This window comes from Syngnathus typhle, linkage group LG11 (genome assembly GCF_033458585.1).
Source record: "Syngnathus typhle isolate RoL2023-S1 ecotype Sweden linkage group LG11, RoL_Styp_1.0, whole genome shotgun sequence".
In the NCBI taxonomy this organism is placed as follows: Eukaryota; Metazoa; Chordata; class Actinopteri; order Syngnathiformes; family Syngnathidae; genus Syngnathus; species Syngnathus typhle.
In genome coordinates, this window is record NC_083748.1 from 12,271,982 (window position 1) to 12,293,756 (window position 21,775).

Here is a 21,775-nt window from a genome sequence, read left to right on the forward strand (position 1 = left end):
AAAACGAGTTCTAATGAATAGTTTTAGGCTCAAATTGTTTACGAGCATCAATGACTCATGAAACAGACGCTGTTTATTTAGTAAAAGACTTTACCGTGGCGTAATATAACCAATAAACGTGTTTTCCTTTTTTTTTTTTTTCTCACATTTTCTTCCCTCAATCGGTACCGTTTGTCTCAACCGGGTACTCGTAGCAGAGTGTGTGGGCTCTTTTCTGATTGGTCAGGAAAAAATCCAAATCGTAATTTGATTGGTCAGATTAGCAGCGTGCTCTGGAGGGAGAAGAATGAAAGCTAGTTACTTACTTTTTGGTAGTCACGCTCTTTGTGTGGTTAAAACTTCTCAATAACGTCTTTAAAAAGTACATTAACTCGACGGACATTGTTTTAGTGACAGAGAGATGCGGATAGTCGGTGTACCAGTGGGTAAATATCGTTCAAACATCTTGTTGACGGGGGTTGTGCTCCGTTAGCCGAGCAGCAAGCTAACCTGCCATTCAGAAGAAGTTTGGGTTGTAATTTGGTGGATGTGCTGATTAGAAGGTGACAGCATCGGACTCAAAGGTGACAACACATAACAAAAGATCACTAACATGTGAGTGTAGTGCTTTGAAACACGTTTTAAGCATACGCTTGGTTCAAATTGAGGCAACAGAGGCACCATTGCAATAATTAGTACGCGGCCTCCACTTGCCCAAACAAAAAACATTTGCGTATTATGTCAAGTATTTACGTGCATTTTATTGCTCTTTAACGTCTGCTTGTTTGAATCTTACAATATGCTAACATACGTAAGCGAAACGTGAGCCCCGAGTTTGCGCCTCGTATTTATTATGTCATTTATTATTTATACATCACTCTTATTTATTCATTGTTTGTGCCTTCTTGTTTTTATTTTTTGTGTGTTGTTTACTTGTATGTATATTGAGTACTATGTCTTGTCACAGTGGGATAGTGGGAACGTAATTTCGATTTCTTTGTGTGTCTTGGCATGTGAAGAAACTGACAATAAAGCAGACTTTGACTTTTTGACAAAAACATACACACGTGGGTATCATTGATTGTGCTTTTGTGCTTTGGGCGACGTTCTTGAATGATGGCACGTGACTCTTTCACACGCAGCATGGCCTGGCCTCCCAGCAAGCGACTGCGAGGCCCGAACCACGATGTCCTAAGGGCCAATCCTGTCGAAGTCGATCCCTTTGGGGATGAAGAAGACTTCACTCAAGATGACCTGGACGAGATCGACATCATTGCCTCGCAGGCCATTGGCTTGGCGGCCGCGTCGGATTTTGGCTCCAAAGAGGTGAACAAACCTGAATGGGACAAAGCGCACTGGTCAGGATTCCATCCCTCTACCAGGCCGCCACTGGACAGAGAAAACGCGGGCGGTCAAGGTAGCAAGGGAGGACGTTTGGGGTCCCTTGACAGAGAGCCAACTGGTGGGTTTGTGCCAGCAATCTTTCTCCAAAACTCCACACACCTTTTGAGACATTCATGAGGTGTTTGTCATGTAAAATATCCACCTTGGCTGGGAAACACTGATCTGATCCTTGTGGCTTTATTTGCGTGTGTTCAGGCAACAAGGCTGGGCAGACTGGTGCCGAACGAGATGACTCCTACACCCTGCTGGAGGCTCAGCATGCGGATCTCCGGAGGAAGGTGAGCGGGCGCGTCTCAAAACGTCCAGTGTGGAGGATGAGCGCAGCAGCGTGACCTCTGCGGTGTCCTTGTGTCAGCTGAAGGAGGTGGAGGAGGAGATTGTGTCGAAAAACGGCGAGATCCGCCTGCTCCGGGACTCCCTAAAAGGAACCCAGCAGGAGAAGGAGACCCAGAGGCAGGCTCTGGCCCTGCTGGAGAAGCAGAAGCAGAGAGAGCAGAGCGATAAGGAAAAGGAGCTCCACAAGAAGGCAAGATTATTGAGGATGCACCTGATCACAGATGTTATGTTTTATGTTATGTTATGTTATGTTATGTTATGTTATGTTATGTTATGTTATGTTATGTTATGTTATGTTATGTGACCCTGCGACGTTTTGAGCACAGGTTCAGTCGCTGCAGTCGGAGCTGCAGTTCAAAGAAGCCGAGATCAACCAGATAAAGAGCAAATTGCTGAGCGCCGACAGGGGCAAGTCGCCGTCGCTAAACAGGTCAGTCGTTCCGCTTCGTCCAGGCTCCACCGTGAGGTGTGAAAGGCGAGCTCAGGCCTGAAGAAAAAAAGAGCGGAAATCATGTCGCACGCCTTAATCTGACATATCAAAAATGGGCACTCTAAGCATGTGTGTGTGTTTGTGTGTTGCTTAGCCCCAAAGTGCCCAACGGGCTTTCCCAGCTATCCGGCAGTGGCAACTCCTCCTTGCCGACGGGAAGCGGCTTTATCGCCAAGGAGAGCCTCAAAACTCCCGGCAAGACACGCAGAAACGGTGAGTGGCGGTCGCTGTCGTCCAGGGTGACGTTGGGCCGTGTTCCAACGGATGTTTCCGTGCCGATCTTGCACTGCAGAAGGACTTGACAAGCGGGAAGTAGCCGGGGCCGATCCGTTCCTGTCCGAGCGGCCGCCACACCGGCAGCACCCGGGTCTGTGCCGCACGTGGACCTTTGCCGCTCGCTCAGACTCTCTTCATTTCTTCAACTTGCCTCCCATTTGTGTTCCCTCGCCTCGTAGGTGGCGTCCTGTTGGGCTTGTTGCTGCAGCAGCCGCTGTCTCCCGGCAGTCTTTGCCTCTCGCACCTGCTGTCCGTCTGCCCGAGTGATGTCTGCGTGGCGGCAGGGCCCAACTCGGCCACTGTTATGAGGGACATGAGGTCTGCCCCATACATGCAGGATTGTGTGTCGAGACATGTGTGATGTATGCGGGGCCCGTGTCAACCGAACTTCGGCTTTCAGCTACTTTTCCGTGTTTGTGTGCAGGTCAACCGGCGCGGGCGGGAGTAAAGGCGGAGCCCTGCGAGCGACCCTCAGTCCAATCCAGAGTTTGGCCATAACGGGCCTCAACATGCTGAGTCAAAGCCAACCTGTTGCAGCAGAGGAGCAAGAAAATGGGTGCGCTGTGTACACAAGCGCGCTCCGTATCGCCCTCTAGTGGCCGATTGCTGTGCACGCCACACAGTACACAATCTCACGGTCTAAGAGCTTTGCGGTGGTACCTTCACAGAGATAATCAATTGAATTGAACTTCACTACAGTCCATCGATCTGTTCATTCTGCTGTCTCACCCCGTGACTCATGCGTGTACCGTGTACATTCCTTCGAAATGTTAAAAATAAGCTGTGTGTGCGCTCTCAGATGTCCCGGGGCTGTGCTTCTCCTCCCGCTGCTGGACACGCACTTGTCCCGCCTCTGCCAGGTGCTGGATGCACGGGATGAGGCCTCCGGGTCGTCGACGGAGCGATGGGACGAGGCAGACATCGCTAGTGTTGAAGACGCGGGGATGGCGGCGCTGAGGATCCTCTACCTGCTGATAAACCACAGCCGGGAGGTGTGCTGACACGCCGCTCGTGCACGCGTGTGTGTGCGTGAACTGAGAAGCCCTTGGGTGGGCTTGATGTTCCACAGGTGGTCCAGGCGCTTCTCCGGACACAGAGCGAAGCCGGCACGGAAAACAAGCGCCAGACTAAAGTATTGGGACACAGAAAGCGCAAAGTCCGCGGGGTGTTTTGCCGCCTTTGATGATCATGGCCATCAATGAATCACAGACCGGCGCGACCGAGGCACTACGCTCCCACCACGCCTTGCTGCGCTCCGTGTTGCGCGTCCTTGATGGAAAGTTGGAGGAGATGGTGGTTAACGCCGCGAAGGTCGCCGGTATCCTGATCGAGAGGACGCCGTATACGCATGCTGACAGGTAGCCGTTTTGTACTTTGGGAAATATGGATGCATGCATGTCTATCACTATGTAGGAAATCATTCTAATTCTAAACATTAGTGGCGGGGGGGGCTTAGTGTTTCTAAGTGGCTTTTATGATTTTTAAAAAGAAATAATGCACACGTTATCTGGCTGTCTGCCAGGTTGCTGTGCGTGCTGCAGGCGCTGCGTGCGTGCGTGTTGGCCCACCGCAAGCCGCGTGTGCTCGCCGAATGCACCGCCGCCCTGGTGCGCGCGTGCGACCACCACACCCTGACTCGCCAACTCTGCGCCCATCATGGTGAGCTTTCATTCTCAGCAAAAAGCTTTTCCTTTGGCTCCATTCTGTTCCATCTGCCACGCGACGCTGCGTCAATCTCCGTGTGGCAAACACACTTGTGTGTCCGGGCAGAGCCCTGCGTCCTCCTGAAGCTGCTGCAGCACGTGCGAAAAAGACCCGTCAGGAAGGCGCCACACGCCGAGCTCACCCGGATGGCCTTGCAGGTGCTCGGCCGCTCCCGGCGGGAGGGAGGGACACTTTGCGGTCCTGTTGGAGACGACTCAAACGCTCTTCTTTCTTCTCTTCGAGGTGGTCCGATTGTTCAACCGCCTCAGTCAGACAGCAGAGAACTGGCAGAGCAGCAGCTGCCAGTGCTACATCGAGGTAACACACACATGGTGATGATGATGTACCCAGATTGGGCAAAACATTTGCCTCAGCGTCCTCGCGTGTGTGCGTCAGGTGGTTCAGACGTCGGTGCTCATTCTCCACCGTCAGTGGTTGGAGCTCTACGACTCGGCAGAGCTGCCGGACACGTCGACCGACGCGGGCTCCTCGCGGTCGCCGCCCTGGTGGCGCAACCCGCCGGCGTCACTGCTGCGCGAATGCGTGCTCCTCCTTCACTGGCTGCTCCACCATCACGGCGGGTTCTCGGCCAGCTGCCGCCCGTTGCTGCACATGTACGACCAGGCCGTCCCGGCCCTGCGCGACGTCCTCAAGAGGATCCCCGAGCTCAGCGAGAGCGAAGGTGAGCTCAAAATGAGGAGATGCATGCTTTTCCATTGGGTGATTAAGAAGCCATAAAATGCTATGCATGTATGTCACAAGTAAGTCGAATTTATTGACATTTTTTGAGTGTCAATTTAAAAAAATTAAAAAAAAAAAAAAAAATCTACAGCTTTCGCGAAACATCACATTTTGGCTCAAGTGAAACGTATTCCTTTTTGTTTGTCAGAGCTGGCCTTTGAGGAAATCTCCCGTCCGGAATGCGACGATACCGATGACATGGACACTGAGTCCGGCTCCTGATTGGGTCGCCTTGATGATGAACACTGTCTGTGCAATAAAGTCCAGTTGAGGCATAAAAAAACAGAGCAACCAGACTCGCATTTTAAAACAAGGCGTATGCTTTCAAATCACGGGAACCGGTTCTCCTCACAAATAATTTCCCCTTCCCGTACTTACTTAAGAGTAGTGGCAGTAATTGTCAATTATCCCATATATAGCCTCCTGTGGTGTCATACCGTTTGAGCTTTGCACCTGCTGATTGCTGGCTTTTGCTAAATCAGCGGACAATGGAACACATCCCGATACTGTCGGAATGTTGTTCGGAGGATTGGGTGTAAAAAATTAGAATCTGAAAAATGATGCTTCTATGTTTTGATTCTTGTTATGAGTGATTCTGGATTTCCGTTCTTTCCTGGGTGTGCGGCTCACAGCACAAACAGAAATGATAATTGAGGTTTTGTAAAGTCCCACGATAGTGAATTTGCATACTGGGTTGTACGGAATGTAGACCTGTAACGGAGTCTACCATGAGTAACTTTGCAGGAATCAAAGATTAATGCAGCCCTCGTTAGTTGAGGGGATTATTTTGTTTTGTTTCAATGCGTGGCATTGAGATCCTTCTGCTTCCGTAACATCATTGCCAAAAAAAATAAACAAAATACTCGGGCATCGATCATCTACTAGAAGAATTTTTTTTGTCCAGATGCTTGAATCTAATTTAGAGGTTAAGTGTGCATGTGCCTGAAGTAATTTTACATTTTATTTGTCATCCAAAACCTCAAGATGATGGCTTTGGCACTAAACAAAAAGATTTTGGCCAGCAGATGGCTTTTTTTTTTTTTTTCTCCATTTTCCAGGCAGAACTTGTCAAGTGAGTCATGTGACATGTCAGCCAACATTTAAAAAGGTGGCTCCTCCCTATCCTCCACATTGAACATCTCTACTGCAATGGTAACTGTTTGATTATTTTTATTTTTTTACTCTCTTGTTTTCGCTCGCAAAATCATGTTTTATTCTAAAGGCGAACAATAACAACACTTTTGTGTATTTGTGTCACTCGGCAGATGACGTCTGCTCTTGGCTTGCTGCTCTTCATTTGTGGAATCGGCCAAGGAATCAGCCAATTGAGCCCTATCCCTGTGAGTCAAACCCGACTGTTCATGATGGATGACGAAGAATTGTTCAAAATGTACGATATTTCAAATGTAACACCTTTTCTTTCTCATTACAGTCTGAGCCAAACCCGTCACAGCCTGATCTAAACCCGGTACAGTCGTTCGGTATGTAACCTACCTGTGATTTAACTCATACTTGCTTCTGTGGTAATTATCTAGTCAGGTTTCTCTTATAAAGAGTCAAACTTCACCCTCAAGCAATGCTCCAACCATCGAATGTTGCACTGTGTACAAGATTTCAATTTGATCATATCACCATCTCCTGGTTCTTGTATCTTGACTGCTCGCTAAGTGACTATGCTAATAGTAACTACCAGAAGTTCCTAGTTGAACTACGCCAGAAAGATTGAGTACACAGCTGTGGAGCTTTCTCTGCTGGCTTGCAGATAAAGATGGAACCTCTACTCCCAATTGTCCCGTTGGACAAAATCTTTGTCGAATAAAGACGTCAGGAACTTACCAATATCGCCCGGACAAATTTCAGACTTGCTGTCTGTTCATTGATAGCTTCCTAAGACTTTTTGGTCTGGCTTCATCAAGATGACAAACAAATTTCATGTTGCTACGTAAAAATGCCTTTGGGGAGCTGAATTTGGGAACTTGAAGCTAAATGGAGCTACCTTGTGGCACACCTTGCTTGACTAGAAGGCGAGAAACTCTGCAAGGTGTGCGAGGAATCAAGAAAGAGCTGTTCATAAAGACATTAAAGAATGTGAGGGCTGTTTTGACTTTGCAGATGATCATCAACATATTTCATTGACACCTAACTGCTTTGGCGGCATCTGAGGGCTGCTCAGATTTTTATAGCTGACGCGTTGACTACTTTAGGTCGTAAGAAAGATTGGATTGAATGCAACTGTTTGACTTGTTTTGTTGCAGGTGACACCAGATGCCCTCCAGGCTGGGTTCAGCTGAACAATCGTTGTTTCATCTTCGAAGGGGAACCGCTGACGTTTGATCAAGCAGAGGTCGGCAAGAGTTCCAGACAGTGTTAACGTAGTACACTGTGATACAGTGCTTGTCACTCTTTATCACACTAATATCACACCACCTAATCATCCAGCCATCCATCCATTCATCTTCGGGGCAGCAGCTTTAAGAGGGCCTCCCAGACTTCCCTCTCCCCAGCCACTTCATCCAGCTCATCCCGGGGGATCCCAAGGCTTTCCCAGGCCAGCTGAGAGACATAGTCTCTCCAGCGCGTCCTGGGTCGTCCACGGGGTCTCCTACCGGTGGGACATGCCCGGAACACCTCCCCAGGGAGGCATCCTGATGAGATACCCGAGCCACCTCATCTGGCTCCTCTCAACGTGGACCAGCAGCGGCTCTACTCTGAGTATCTCCCGGATAACCGAGCTTCTCACCCTATCTCTAAGGGAGAGCCCGGACACCCTGTGGAGGAAACTCATTTCGGTCGCTTGTATCCGGGATCTCGTTCTTTCGGTCACGACCCATAGCTCGTGACCATAGGTGAGGGTAGGAGCGGGACACAGTCGAACGCCTTCTCCAAGTCCACAAAACACATGTGGACTGGTTGAGAGAACTCCCATGCCCCCTCGAGCATCCTGCCAAGGGTGTAGAGCTGGTCCACTGTTCCACGGCCAGGACGAAAGCCACAATGCTCCTCCTGAATCCGAGGTTCGACCTCCCGACAGAGTCTGCTCTCCAGCACCCCTGAATAGACCTTACCAGGGAGGCTGAGGAATGTGATTCCTCTGTAGTTGGAACACACCCTCCGGTCCTAACCCTTTCAGCAATTTGTTGAACACAAACGGAGTTCTTACAGCTATATTCCTTATTAATAAAAATGCAAATAGGGTTTTGTGGGCGAGGGACCAGATTTGTGGCTCTTTTTTTTTTTTTTCTCTCAAGAGAAGAAGTTGATTCGAGAGAAAAGTGTTAAGTTCCAAACCTGATCACAGCATAAATGAAACTTCTATCAGCAGGGAGCACTCTAGTGTGCACAGATGTTGATGCTTTGTTCTTTGTCCAAACAGCAGTCCTGCGAGGATCTGGGGGGAAATCTGGCCTCCATCCACAATGTTTTCGAGCAGGGCGTGGTCAATGCGTTCACGGTGCGGACTTTAGGGGAAAGCGATGTCTGGATTGGACTCTCTGTAGACGCTGTGAGCTCAAAACAACAACACCCTTCCCTCTCTTTTCAAAAGAGATCAACTTAAGACTGATTTGTTGCAAATATTGTTCTTCCAGAACGGTTTGATGTGGACTGATGGCACAGAAACCAGTTTTGCCAGTTCTCAGTTTTCTGGCATATTTCCTGTGGGCTGCTACGCGGTTGCTCCAGACGGTAAAAGGATTCTTTATTCACCTTGATAATACAGAAAGTCATGCATGATTCTGTCCCTTTATATTCTGTGAACATGTTTGTGTGTGTTCTATTCCAGACTTGCTATGGACTAATCATGCTTGTGACTTCGTCCTGCCCTCCCTTTGTGTCCGGGATGTGTTCCAGTGTGCGTCACTGTGCCTGAAGTAAAATGTTGCATTGTAACACGAGGAACCTGCCATCATACTGCAACATTTCGGATTGATCCAACGCCGCTCACGAGACCCAGAATAAGTCGGAGTGAGTTTTCTTGATCTTCGAATGGTTAATTAAGGGTTAAAAAGGGTTAATTGCTTGTATACCAACCATAAAGTCGGAGTCATTCTCCCTAAATGGCGTTACAAATGCATGTTAAATTTTGCTGAAATTCTTGATCTCATTTGTGTTTTGAGCCAAGAATGTTAAATTCATTTTATAAATTCACTTGAGAACTCTTGAAAACTGCATCGTGTTTTATCTTCAAGTTTTTTTGTGAAGACTTTGGCCTCAAGATTATCAACCAATCGTCAATCCGTTGAAATATATGTGCCAAAATGATTTGAACCACCTGTGCCAAAGTCATGTGAAGAAGACAGCTCAACACACAAATACACAAATATATACACTTGTATATTTATGTCACGTCTTTTTATTACGGGTCTCACTGTTTTTTGGTGGATTATCTGTGAAACTGCAAAATATGGGACATATGAAATGGGGGGGGGGGGTTACAACTGGATATGATGTGGAGCGAACAGTTGATGAGAAAGGACTATCTTGGAGAAATGAAGCAAAATGACAAGAACTGAGGTAGACAAGGGAGCATGTGGCGTAGTTCCAGAGAACGTAAACAACACGTCAGTCTCGTGGGGCGGGCTGGCAAAACACTGACAAGTTGTCATTTTCAAACATTGAATGTCGCACAAATTGCAGGAAAGAAATTCGGTAATTTACACCCTCCCCCCAAAAGTTAATAATTATTTGCATTTGCCACAAAGAAACTTTCCCCCATCAATTTGTTCCAAGGTACAATGATGCCACAAGCTGGTGCTAAAGCACATTTCCAAATAGCCAACTGAGATTTGGCGCCACCTTGTGAAATCAGAAAGCTACTTTCTGTGCATTGTAAAAGCACTACAAAATCGATTGTGCACATTATACATAATCAGCGTTATGTTGAAGTAAATTGAAACGTTTCAAGTTTAGACAAAAATTCTGCTTTCCCACCATTCGGTGAACAATGTTGATGTGCGTTATGGAATTCCGTTTCGACAAAAATGACACTCTGCCACCGTCTTGTTGTCAAGGCACAACGTTGAAGTGAGTACAGGAGTTTCATAAAGGCGGAAATCTTGTGGCACCTTTGTAACTAGTATAGTGAAATAAGTGGCGGCGATTCATTGACGTGAAAATTTGCTGCTATTTTGTGGCAAATCAATTTTGTTCAGGCTGTGAAATTAAGTGCTTAGCTGTTCCTACTTTGAGACAACAAATGAGTATTTTGTGTACAGCATTTAGGTGATTCAAAATGAGCCGATGTTGCGGAAGGCACTCGAGGCTCAAGTAATCCAGGACGCTGGAGTAGTGTCAAGTCGGAGATTGTTTTGTTAGTGCTTTTGGGTGCACGTCGGCACCACCTGGTCGCCACCTTCGTCGTCCTTGTGCCTCCACTCCGCCCCTCGGCCCGAGCCCCGCTGCGTGGTGGTGGCGGCGTGGGGCGCCACCGGCGCCACATGGCGACTGCTCAACCACGGGTGCATCAGCAGCTCGGACGCCCGCAAACGTTCGGCGGGAGACTTGCGAAGCATGCATGCAATCAAGCACTTGGCCGGCGGCGAAAGCCAGGCGGGGATGCTGAAGGCGCCGCGCCGGATCTTGGCAAAGAGGGCGGCGGGCCGGGTGTCCTGGAAGGGGTAGCGTCCCATCAACATGGTGTAGAGGGACACGCCCAGGCTCCACACGTCGGCAGCGCGGCCCGAGTACGCCGCCTTGCCGCTGGCCAGTAGCTCGGGGCCCACGTAGGCGGGGCAGCCGTGGCGGTCCAACAGGGAGTCGGATTCGCCGCTCTGGAGGACGACACAGTCATTGAGGCCAAGGAGGGCCACGCGGGTCCTGCGAGGAACAACAACCGTTGAGTTTGAAACACAATGAGCGCAGGTCGAGGGCACAAGACCTCAGCGGCCACCGTGGGCTCACCTGAATCTGTCGGTGAAGACGAAGCGGCGCAGCTTGACGTCCCGCAGCACCACACCGTTGCGGTGGCAGTGCGCCACAGCCTCCAGCATCTGCGCAAACAGGAGCCCCGCTTCGTCCTCACTGAGGCGCTTGCTGCTGCGCACGTGTGCGTGCATGTCGCCGTGATGGGCAGGCAGGAACAGATAGGCGCCGTCCTGCCCAATCACCGTGTCCAGGACGCCGCAGATGTTGCTGTGGCGACTCAGCCGGGCGTAAGCCGCTAACTTCTCCTGGTGGTTGGCCAGGGGCAAGACCTGTAACCATGGAAACCGGCCGGGTTAAGTGAGGGAAGGGGGGGGTCGTCCACCTATCCATGTGGTCACCACTGTGGCAAGTAAGGAATGCATGCAAAAGTTACCTGACAGGTATACTGCTGCTGTGTGGTGGAATGCACCGCTCTGTACGTGTCCTCGCCTTCGCAGCGCTCAAACAGGAAGTAAGGCCCAACCCTGACTTTGGATTGGCTCTGACTGGACTTAGGGGCGGGACTTATAGCCGGACTAAGGGGAAACACTGGGCTTGTGTCGGGAGGAGGCGGCGAAGGAAGGTCCCGACAGACCCGTTTACATTTGGGTGACGCATCCTGGGGCTGGTCCAGTAATCTCTTCAAACGGCGCTCGGCCACGCTCATCTGTGAGTGGAGGAAGGAAACAAGCTGTGAAATCAAAATTCCCTAAAAAGTCAACCCTCGCCACAAGATGGTGGCAAAGCGCTACTTTAAAACCATAGTTTCACAAAAATATTCCAAACACAATTGATGAGCACAACTATGTTGAGGTGAGTTGAAACTAATTTAATTTAGACATAATTAGTGTTTTGTCGCCATCTACTTACAATTACAGACCTTTTTTAACTCGGACATCAATAGCAGGGGTTCATTTTGTGAATAGCAAATAAGCATAAGGGAGAGTGGCTGATGGTGTAGGGGTACACTTGCTTGTCTAGTGTGCCGACACCATGAGTTCGATTCCCACATGTGTGCGAGTGATCAAATAAATAAATAAATAATAATAAGCATAAGGTCTATAATCTTCTGAGAGGTTGCTGCTGTTTTGGTTAGCAAATACAGCGTTCAAAGTCTCCAATGGCCACCTACAAACATCTGAGCTGAATTTAATGCTTGAAAAGTTATGAGCATAGTTACGAAGGCCTAAATTTCTTGACTTAACGGCACCCTCTGTTGTTCCCCCTCCACCCGTAAATATTGGTACGGTAAAAAGCGGGGAGGGCACCAACTGCGCCCCTCACGTGCGAAGGCGTCTATAGGCTGCAATGATGCAACTTCCTGTAAGCTGTCAGACGCTTTCAGATCGTTGCATCAGGGCACAACGCTTTATAGTTTTAACCGTTTTAAATAGCGGCGACCGCACGCACGCACACACGCGCGCGACCACACACGCACATTTAGCAAGCGATCAACAAGCGTACTCCTATTCCCCGAAAACTACTTTGCTTTATTGTTTTCCTTTTTTTTTTTTAAAAAAAGAGATACTGTTGACTAACGTTGCTCTGGTGAGTCACCATGGTAACAGCATTCTGTGACACACGCCCGGGGGAGGTTGGTATGTTGGCCTTGCAAGTTTCATTATGACACATAAACTAAAGTTTCATTATGACACAAACTTAAGTGCCATGTGACTGACACTTTACAAACACAATTATGCATCAGTGGAAAAGTTTATAGGGTGGATAAACATTTTCTATGTTTGAGTATGACTAAGTTTTGGTGGTTGATTATGAACACATTTCTCGAGGTAAGAAGTTTGTAAAGTTGATTATGTGTGTGGTGTTGATTAAAATTGCAAGAACATTTCCTAAGTTTTGATTGAGAGTTGCCTTGGATTCATTTGTTTTGATTAGGGCAGAACAAATAATTGGATTAGGATTTGATTCCCCCTCCTCAATATGAATGTTTTGGTTTAAGAGGTAAGGCTTCTGCTCAAGTAAAGGCAAATGAACCATGATTTAATATGATGTTAACTTACAAAACGGGTTTGCTAAGCGTTCAGTTTCACTACTTTCTAAGTGTAGAGTAAACACATCCAAAAAGACACCGAGGCGCTGCCTTATGTATCTTTACAACGAGGTTACTTAACAGGAGCGCAACGTGGAGCAATAATAAACTTAGCATTTTTTTAATTCCGCATTTCTGCTATCTTTGGCTTTTGGAGGGTTATATTTGACCACTCGTGATCCACGAACTAAACCTTGTGTAAGTCCAGTTGGCAAACACAAATAGCTTTTTGAATTGAAGTTGAGCTCCAACTTTTGGTCATAGAAAAGAAATTACCTTGGACTGGAGGGTACCAGCGGATCCAGAAGACCCTGGCGAAGCTGGACAACAAGTCCCGTTAAGGACGAGTCGTCGAGGCCATAGCAGTAGTTGCGTCCCGGGTCAGGCTGGACGGACTTAACCGGGGTGTGACGCCTGCTTCTCGGTTGCGCAATGGAGCGACCGACGCGCGATGAAAAGCAAGACAAAAACAAAACGTTTTACTTCCAAAACAGGTGACGGCAACACAGCTGACTTTTAGATGATCTTTTTTGGAGGGTGGGCTTGAACCAAGTAATCCGGAGCGGGTTTAGTAGAACTTTCTCGTCGCATTGAGAAAATCGAGAAGCGCACGAACGCCGAGCGACTTCGCCTTTGTTTAGTTCCACTCCTCGCGGTGTGACGTCACTACACAGGGGCGGGGTTTACATGTTGCAATCCACAGTCGATCCGTCGTCAGACAGTAGACACGTCACTCACGCATCGAGCATAATGCGAAATTCACAAACAAAACTAATAACACAAAATTAATTACATCAGCGTCTGAATCAACCTTTTACACACTTACTGCTTGAAAAGATCACTTATCAAGCCATAACATTGATTTTAAAACGACAACAATACGACATTTACGGGTCATTTGCGTGCAAACCATTGCAAATTATTTTGAGAAATTGCAAGTAAAACAAAATACAATTTTAAAATCCTAGTGATCACCAGTGCACAGAATTGGAGGATAAAACAAAATCGCATTATTATAACATTTTTTTTCTGCAATGTGTGTCCTTTTTTCTACTTAAAACACTTTTAACACATTTCCACTTTAGTTATGTAAATTCAAACTAAAGAAAATACTCATGGACACAGTTTTGCAACCCTAAATGTGACACCATCAAGGCGTGCTCGCTTGAGTTTGGTGAGGTGTGGAAGGGCGTACCCTTCCCAGGTCCAACACATTTTTTGTGTGTCCCCCCCCCCCCCCAAACAAAAAATCTGCGGACATTTGCTCACAAACGGAAGAGAGGGGTGATAGTTGCAGGAGGACAGGATATGGACTAGTTTACGCAGAAACTACAGGAAATGGCCTGGCTTTTAGGCTTCCTTCCTGTTGCACACTCTTTGTGTGCGTGCGTGCGTGCGTGCGTGCGTGCGTGCGTGAGTGAGTGAGTGAGTGAGTGAGTGAGTGAGTGAGTGAGTGAGTGAGTGAGTGAGTGAGTGAGTGAGTGAGTGAGTGAGTGAGTGAGTGAGTGAGTGAGTGAGTGAGTGAGTGAACGTGCACATTCTTATTTAATTCATCACATGTATATAACTCGATCCATCAATCTATATGTGACAGTTTTTCTCAGCAGTATGACATTGGCTGAAAAAAAAAAGACTCAAGAAGGCATACCCGAAAACACACGTGAAGTCCGCCATGGTTTGAAGCGGTCGTTTCTGCAAAAGTAGTCTGGGTTTTGCAAAATCATTTAATATTTCCTGTGCCATAATCAATGTTTTGAGTATTGTTGTTGCAATTGTTTATAATATTACTCTTCGTTGCAGTAATAAGTACTGCTCGCCTTGTTTGGACACACACAAACACACACACAGCAGGTTATCTTCACGTGGTTTGTGTGTTTTTGTGCCACATGATGAAATATTGAAGAAACACAGGCACAGTGTATGCAGTGTGTGTGTGTGTGTGTGTATGCGAGCCCGTTAAACTTGACTCTTATTCATAAGCGACGTGATGAAATCAGAGGCCAAGTGTCTGACTTAACTGCGGCCTGAGCGACACGCACACGAACGCACACACGCACGCACGCACTCACAACCCTCACTCTCTGGACTGCTGTACCACCTGCGCCGCTTTGATCCCCACCCGATGCCACTTCCTGTGATTTGAATCTACTTCCTGCCGTGCGCTCTCTCATCTGCGTAGCTCCAGGGCATCCCGCCCTGGAGAAGAACCCCCCCCCACCCCCCCCACTGGCATCTCTGAGATAAAATAAACCTCTGAGCAAATTGTTCATGGAAGTGCATGCGCATGCCTCCAAAACGGTCAAATGGAGGCATCTCATTGGCTGTCCCACCAGGCTAAATAGAATCAATAATATCTCAATTTGATATATTTATGCCAAATATTGGAAAGACTAATTGGGGGGAAAATCTGTTCCAACCGCAACCAATCCGTTTTTTAGATTCAAAGCAGATTCAAACAAAACTCCCAAGACATCATAATTGGTGTGAACTGTCATTTAATTGGATGAATGGTTTGTTAATTAGAACCAATCAGCTCTGTCACATCCAAGTATTGTGATGGAGCGGGACGTTCTGACCTAATTAGGCGAACATCAAATCATTTGTATATAATTCGCCGGCGTGCATTCAATCAGCGTCAATCGGAGGCCGGCTGACCGAGCCTGCTGCGAGGATGGGGACAAGACAGGTTCCTTAATGAGTCTTTAGAGGCAGCGGACGTAACGAAGGAAGGACTGATGCAACCTACCTGGGGAGACATGTCAAGACCGACGCTCGCTCGCTCGCTCGCTGGCTGGAGTCTTTTCAATCAAGCCCGAAGTGGCGACATTGCAAGACTCCAGCAACGGAGCATCGGGCTGACTTTATTGCACATGATTGCCAAACGCTGTTTGTTATTTGCGACGGGATGGAGGCCACGCGTGTCACTGCTGGCTTTTTTTAAGCACTGAATCATCTTGACGCAAAAGCTGGACTGTGAACTTTGGCTTAGCAACATCCACCGTGTCTTTTATGAGTAGATGCGCAAAGAAAGTTTCCCAGAAAACATACAGGAAGTCTTCTCATCCTCATCATCATTCCCTCTCCTGTTGTTGGATCTGCTCTCATGGGAATCCTAAAAAAATGGCCGCCTGTACCAAAGATTCTGCTCACGTCAGCGGTGTTGATCGACATTGCTCGAGGGTCAAAGGTTGCACACACGTGCGTGCGCACACACGCAAACACACGCTATGTCACCGAGGACGGAGGTGACATTCCAACAGTTACTGCCGGTTTCATCACAGAGACAATCCGAGACAGCCCACTGTGTGTGTGTGTGTGTGTGTGTTAATACCCACAAACAGAGGTCATCACGGATGACGCAAAAGTGATATAAGACGAGACTCCCGGTGTGTCTGCGTGCATGTTGCAGTTGAACACAAAAATGTTCATCAACACAGAAATATAAAATACTAATACGTACATTTAGTGCATGCATCATTTGTGTGTGTGTGTGTGTGTGTGTGTGTGTGTGCGTGTGTGTGTTTCCATTCTTTGATTGCTCTCCTGCCCATCAAATGCAACTTTTGGCAATAGCCTTCACTCACACATACACACACACACACACACACTCACACACTCTTCATCTCCCACTGAAACAAACAAAACAAAATAAAACACACACACACTGGCTCCCTCCATCACCATCAGGCTGCTTTCTGTCGTAACGATGTGCAATCAACACGCAACGCTGACCAACACACACATGCTCCCTCACACACACACACACAGACACACACACACACACACGGGGCTGGTTGAAGGATGAAGTCAGCCTGTGATTGCAGAAGAGTTACAGTATTGACTCATTCCATTCACGTGTGTGTGTGTGTGTGTGTGTGTGTGTGTGTGTCTGTTGTGAGCGGGTGTCGGAAAGACTTCAATAAGTAACACTGTGTCATAATGGCTCGTTAGTTAGCCGCCATAATATTTTTGGATGTAGTTTGTCATATGCTAAATTAACACTAGCATTGTGACATTTAATTTCCCCAACCAGGTTATATATTAGGTTTGTTCGTTTAATAATTGCCTTGAAGACGTTCCTTTTTTTTTTTTTTTTTGCTTTACTTTAATCATTTTGAGGGGAAAATCAATTTAATCAAAACTGTGGGAACTTAGAAGAGCTAGACAAAAATGGAAAATTTGGGCAAAGTCGGTCAAAATGACCACATTGATGTTGAACATTGCAAAAGTTGCTCCCAGTTTGAACATAACAATTGTGGAAATTTTGTCTCAAAAGGTCAAAGGTGTTGGATGACCCAGTCATTATAGCGGCAGACGCTGACGCGTGTTCACAAAAAGTTATTGTGGCGTTCTATAACTTTGACAAATGGTAGAGAAAAAGGGAAACAAATTGAGAAAGACTAAAATGACCAATTTTACCAAATAAATTCACAGTTTTAGTTCACATGAATGCATTATTTTATCGACAAATTAAAATGCTTATCTAATCTTAGGGCAGAGAAATCCCTAAGTCTAGTTCAAAACATTGATTGTCTTGCTGTAAAGTTGATTTTTTTGGTGGGGGTGGTGCGAGAGCAATACTAACCACGACCATCAGAGGGCGCTAAAAGCTTTAGCCAAAATGATGTCTTACTTTTAGCCACGTCTGACCATCGACTTCGTTTCACGTGATAACAATGAGATTTGCAAAGTCAAACCTTTCTTAAGGCGTTCACAAACATTGCGGGTTTTTTTTCCTCTTAACGAGGGGCACTGAAGGCAACACAGCAGATTTAATCGCTCTGAAGGAAAATACTTAAAAACCTTCGTTTGAATTTATTCCTCAAAAAAAGTGTCTCCAACGAGATTTAGGGTTTTAAATTTGGATTTTAAGTGGGGGAATTATGACTGATTGGACACATAAGGACAAGATGAGGATGTCCGGTCATAATGATGCTTTGACGTAAGACTGAATGCCTCACTGTCTGACTGGCACACATAGTTCACATTGCTTGCAATACGAATCATTTAAAATGGAAGCTAACAATTCAAGGTCAACAAGCCCTTTTTTTTCTCCAAATTATTATCACAGAGACACAAAATGTTTTTACCTTAAATGCGCCTATTGCTTCAAATGATGGGAGTGTAGGAACAAAATGGCTACATTTGAATTATTGATGTATCTACTGTTATTGGTGACATTGTATGAAAAAGACACATTATTGACGTGTCCTTGAGGATGCACACTAAGAAGCCTTGCGCTTTCCATTGACATAAACGTTGCCCGTGATTCATAAATTTCAAACATGTCCTTCCTCTTCATCTTTTCTCTCATTTATTTTCACCCTGAGGCGATGCCTTTAATTTCCTCGTAACCGCCTGCAGTGCTCTGCTCATTAGGCCGCTAATGTGCTTTCCTTGTGGCCCGACGACAATGCTGCACTTGTTCGAATATATCAAACACAAATCATCACACATTGTTACAATTACACACACAATAGTGAAAATGAGCGTCCAATTCAACGTGAGTTGAATGGGATTGGCGTTGCTGTGTTTTCTTTGTCATTTGCGTTTGAGGTCATCACGGCGTCAGGTCAGCTGATCACAGCAGCATGTGCAGTGAGTTAGCGTGTTAGAGGTCATGAGACCGGGGGCAATCTCATCCCAGTTGCTTCTCGTTAACCATGCCAACGCTGCTGATCCTCGTGCCGCACGGGTTGCAAAAAGAGCTGTTCTCTGGTTTTTGCTAGCCGGAGATGGAGGCCAGCTCACAAGCTAGCCTAAATAAGAAAATTAAGAAAATGGATGTGGTGATGATTATTTTTCTACTTTCACGAGCAAGTTATGAAACAAATCAGATTTCCTTGAGTCGCTCAACTGCATTGATGCAGAATTTTCTACATATTGATTTCTGTAGTAACACAGACCCACGTTCTTGTTTTGATAGGAATCCACTCGCACAAACAACGCCTTCATTCATTGGTTGCCGCTGATGAATGGCCATCTTGTTGGCCAATCAGAAGAATGCGATCTGTTTATATGGCTGCTGATGGGAACCAGCCTCACACACCATACACACACACACACACATCCCAGTCAAGCACCATCCATCATGCACAGCAGAGAACATATCAGGTAAGAAAAAATGTTAATTTTTTTCTCCATCATATCTTTCAACATCATCTTCATCATCGAGTTCTTTTGCAAATCATCTTGTGCAATGTAAGAGATTTCTTAACAGTTGAAGCACTGTTTTAAATATTCAATATTTCAGCATTTAAATTGAGATTCTAAGTGGAAATGAGATTTTCCAGCCTGGGTTTGGGTTTCAAGGCCAACTTTAGATTTCGTTTTTGCCTTAAAGCCAGTGTTGGGGTTTCTAAGTTAAGGTTGGTGTTTCAAAGTACAATTTCAGTCTTAGATCTTCAAATTAGGGTTCAAGACAAGGTTGCTGTGGCAAAATGGGGTCCCAGACCAAGTTTTGGTTTTCAAAACAGACTTTTAAGATTGGAATATTTTCAAATGAAAGTTTTAAGACAGAGTTTCTGTGCCCTCAACCCTCATGAGGATAAACTGTTCAGATGATCAACTGTTGGTCTGACAACTTTTGAAGGGCATTTGACGTCGAAATGAAATGTGGGATTCACATTTTTTCCCATTTTGGCCACGTTTAACCACCATATCACAAGGCGGACACGGGAGAGAGAGAGTGCGCCCCAAGAGGAAAAAAAGTCAAACGGTAGGTCACATGCGGACACAATTCCCGCCAACGCTCCCGTGATGCTCACCTTGTGACCCGTGCTCACGGCACGGCTAGAAGGAAATGCCACCGTTAGCCCAGAATGGATGGGGAGGGCTCGCGGACGCACACGGGAAATGATAAAACCAATCATGATTAGGTTAGAAACCTAATCAAAACCCCCTCGGCATTTATGTCCATGTTAGCCACGATGAATACCAGAAGTCGGCGGAGTGGCTGAAGTCTCACACCAAACATCGCCCCCAAGTAGCCATCATCTGCGGCTCGGGCTTGGGCATGTTGGCCGACGCCCTCAAATGTCAAGATTCCTTCCCTTACGCCGACATTCCAGGTTTCCCGCAGAGCACAGGTAAACTCCCCAACTCGGGCGGTAAATTTGGAACTGGGATGTTCTTTGACGATGTCGCCCTCCAGTTCAAGGTCACGCCGGCCGGCTGGTTTTCGGGGAGATGAAGGGGAAAACATGCGTGTGCATGCAGGGTCGATTCCACATGTATGAGGGACATTCGCTATGCAAGGTAACACGATACACGCACCGCAGCCTAACTTGCATCTTGCTGTCGTGATGTTCTGCAAACAATTGGAGCCCCCCCTCGTTCCTTTTAAACCAAGGGAGAAGTTGCTTATCATATCATACATTCTTTTGAAGAGCAGATGTTCAAGAAGGCTTTCAATTTTTTTTAATTTGAACATTTCTGTGACAAGTAAATTTCCCCGCTGTGGGATGAATAAAGTTCTATCATACTCGTGATGCTAAATTAGCCACCGATGCTAACGTGTCACTTGAGCGAATTACGCCTTTGGTCACATGCTGCATTTTGGCAGGCAATTCAATGCAGCTATTGTTCTTTCCCCGTGTGAAGCCGATTGGTTTCGGAATCATTCCCATTTTAAAACTATTTGTCCTCAAGTGCTCCAACCACCAGCATCATACGGATTGGACATTTATGTATTGTTTCGTTCTGATATGTGTCATTATGTAAAATCTACATGTGCTACCTTTGTACATCTTTCAGACCACCTTTCCGGTGCGAGTCTTCAAGCTGCTGGGCGTGGAGACCTTAATCGTGACCAACGCCGCCGGCTCGTTGGCTGATGGCCTGCGACCCGGTGACATCATGATCATCAAGGACCACATCAACTTCCCCGGCTTGGTGGGTCTGAACCCTCTCAACGGACCCAACGACGACAAGTGAGGCGGACGCGTGCGGAGGAACCGTCCTGGTTGTTTTCTCGCTAACGCTTTTGCCGTGTTTGCAGGTTCGGGCCGCGCTTCCCGGCCATGTCGGGATGCTACGACAAAGGTCTGCGCTCCCTGGCCATTGAGATTGCAAAGCAGATTGGCGTGGCCAACCTCACGCAGGAGGGGGTGTATGCCATGGTCGGGGGACCCACTTTTGAATCCATCGCTGAGGCCGGACTGCTGCATCGACTGGGCGTGGACGCTGTCGGTATGGCACACGTTTTGTTTGATTTTATATAACAGATTTATATTTCGCGTGCACCACAACAAACATGGGTGGTGTTTCCAGGCATGAGTACTGCCCCCGAGGTCGTCATTGCGACCCACTGCGGCTTAAGGGTCTTCGGCCTATCTCTTATCACCAACAAGGTAAACACACACACACACAAATGAGCCCCTTTACGTTGCACCCCAGTCTATTTTATACGTCTGTACAGAACATTTTTAATGATGTACCTTCATCACTTTGAGATTCTACGGAACGAAAAGCATTCTAAATGAGATGCTTTATGAAGTTGACTCTGTGTTTGCATCAGGTGGTAAAGAGCTATGAGGACCCAGAAAGTGTGGACCACCAGGGGGTTCTGGAAGTGGGCCGGCAGCGCTCGCACACGCTGCAGCAGCTCGTGACCGAACTGGTCGCCAGGATGGAAATCAACAACATCAGCGACAGCAGAAATAACACTCTTTAAGAGGGGGACACCTTTTTCTTTTTTGTACAGATGTCACATGGTACAGATAACTTCTTTTAATCAACCGCTGTTATTTCAATAGAATAAATATTTATACAATGTAATGCGGGGCTATATTAGTTGTAGGAGTTAAGAAAATGTTTATCCATCCATTTTATGGTCAAATTAAAAATTGATACTGTTTTTTTTTTTTTTACATCATCCTTCCCGTTTTGATCGC

At 46.8% G+C, this 21,775-nt stretch overlaps 3 protein-coding genes across 4 annotated transcripts; 2 read left to right on the plus strand and 1 right to left on the minus strand.

The window, feature by feature from the left end:
- Positions 1–259: 259 nt before the first annotated feature.
- On the plus strand, positions 260–9,263 carry atrip (ATR interacting protein). Of its 2 annotated transcripts, none has more exons than XM_061291034.1 (23): positions 260–594; positions 1,122–1,441; positions 1,579–1,661; positions 1,739–1,909; positions 2,046–2,149; positions 2,304–2,422; positions 2,502–2,576; positions 2,665–2,803; positions 2,910–3,041; positions 3,285–3,477; positions 3,555–3,617; positions 3,695–3,843; positions 4,008–4,144; positions 4,256–4,347; positions 4,433–4,507; positions 4,586–4,871; positions 5,079–6,082; positions 6,196–6,270; positions 6,363–6,411; positions 7,186–7,274; positions 8,304–8,432; positions 8,518–8,614; positions 8,712–9,263. In XM_061291034.1, the coding sequence occupies exons 2-17, from the start codon at positions 1,123–1,125 to the stop codon at positions 5,150–5,152; spliced, it is 2,211 nt and encodes a 736-aa protein (XP_061147018.1). In that variant the 5' UTR covers positions 260–594; position 1,122; the 3' UTR covers positions 5,153–6,082; positions 6,196–6,270; positions 6,363–6,411; positions 7,186–7,274; positions 8,304–8,432; positions 8,518–8,614; positions 8,712–9,263. The 2 variants fall into 2 exon arrangements, with proteins under 2 accessions (XP_061147018.1, XP_061147017.1); XM_061291033.1 differs by having other exon boundaries at positions 260–563.
- On the minus strand, positions 9,259–13,543 carry LOC133162096 (tribbles homolog 3-like). Its single transcript, XM_061291036.1, has 4 exons — positions 13,158–13,543; positions 11,226–11,498; positions 10,829–11,121; positions 9,259–10,744 (listed from the first exon to the last, which is right to left on the minus strand). The coding sequence occupies exons 2-4, from the start codon at positions 11,496–11,498 to the stop codon at positions 10,240–10,242; spliced, it is 1,071 nt and encodes a 356-aa protein (XP_061147020.1). The 5' UTR covers positions 13,158–13,543; the 3' UTR covers positions 9,259–10,239.
- Positions 12,607–21,738, plus strand: pnp4a (purine nucleoside phosphorylase 4a). The gene is made up of 8 exons (XM_061291035.1): positions 12,607–12,621; positions 18,808–18,995; positions 19,806–19,969; positions 20,035–20,138; positions 20,637–20,812; positions 20,881–21,071; positions 21,153–21,232; positions 21,400–21,738. Exons 2-8 carry the CDS (start codon positions 18,853–18,855, stop codon positions 21,553–21,555), a joined length of 1,014 nt encoding a protein of 337 aa, XP_061147019.1. The 5' UTR covers positions 12,607–12,621; positions 18,808–18,852; the 3' UTR covers positions 21,556–21,738.
- The last annotated feature ends 37 nt before the right edge of the window (positions 21,739–21,775 follow it).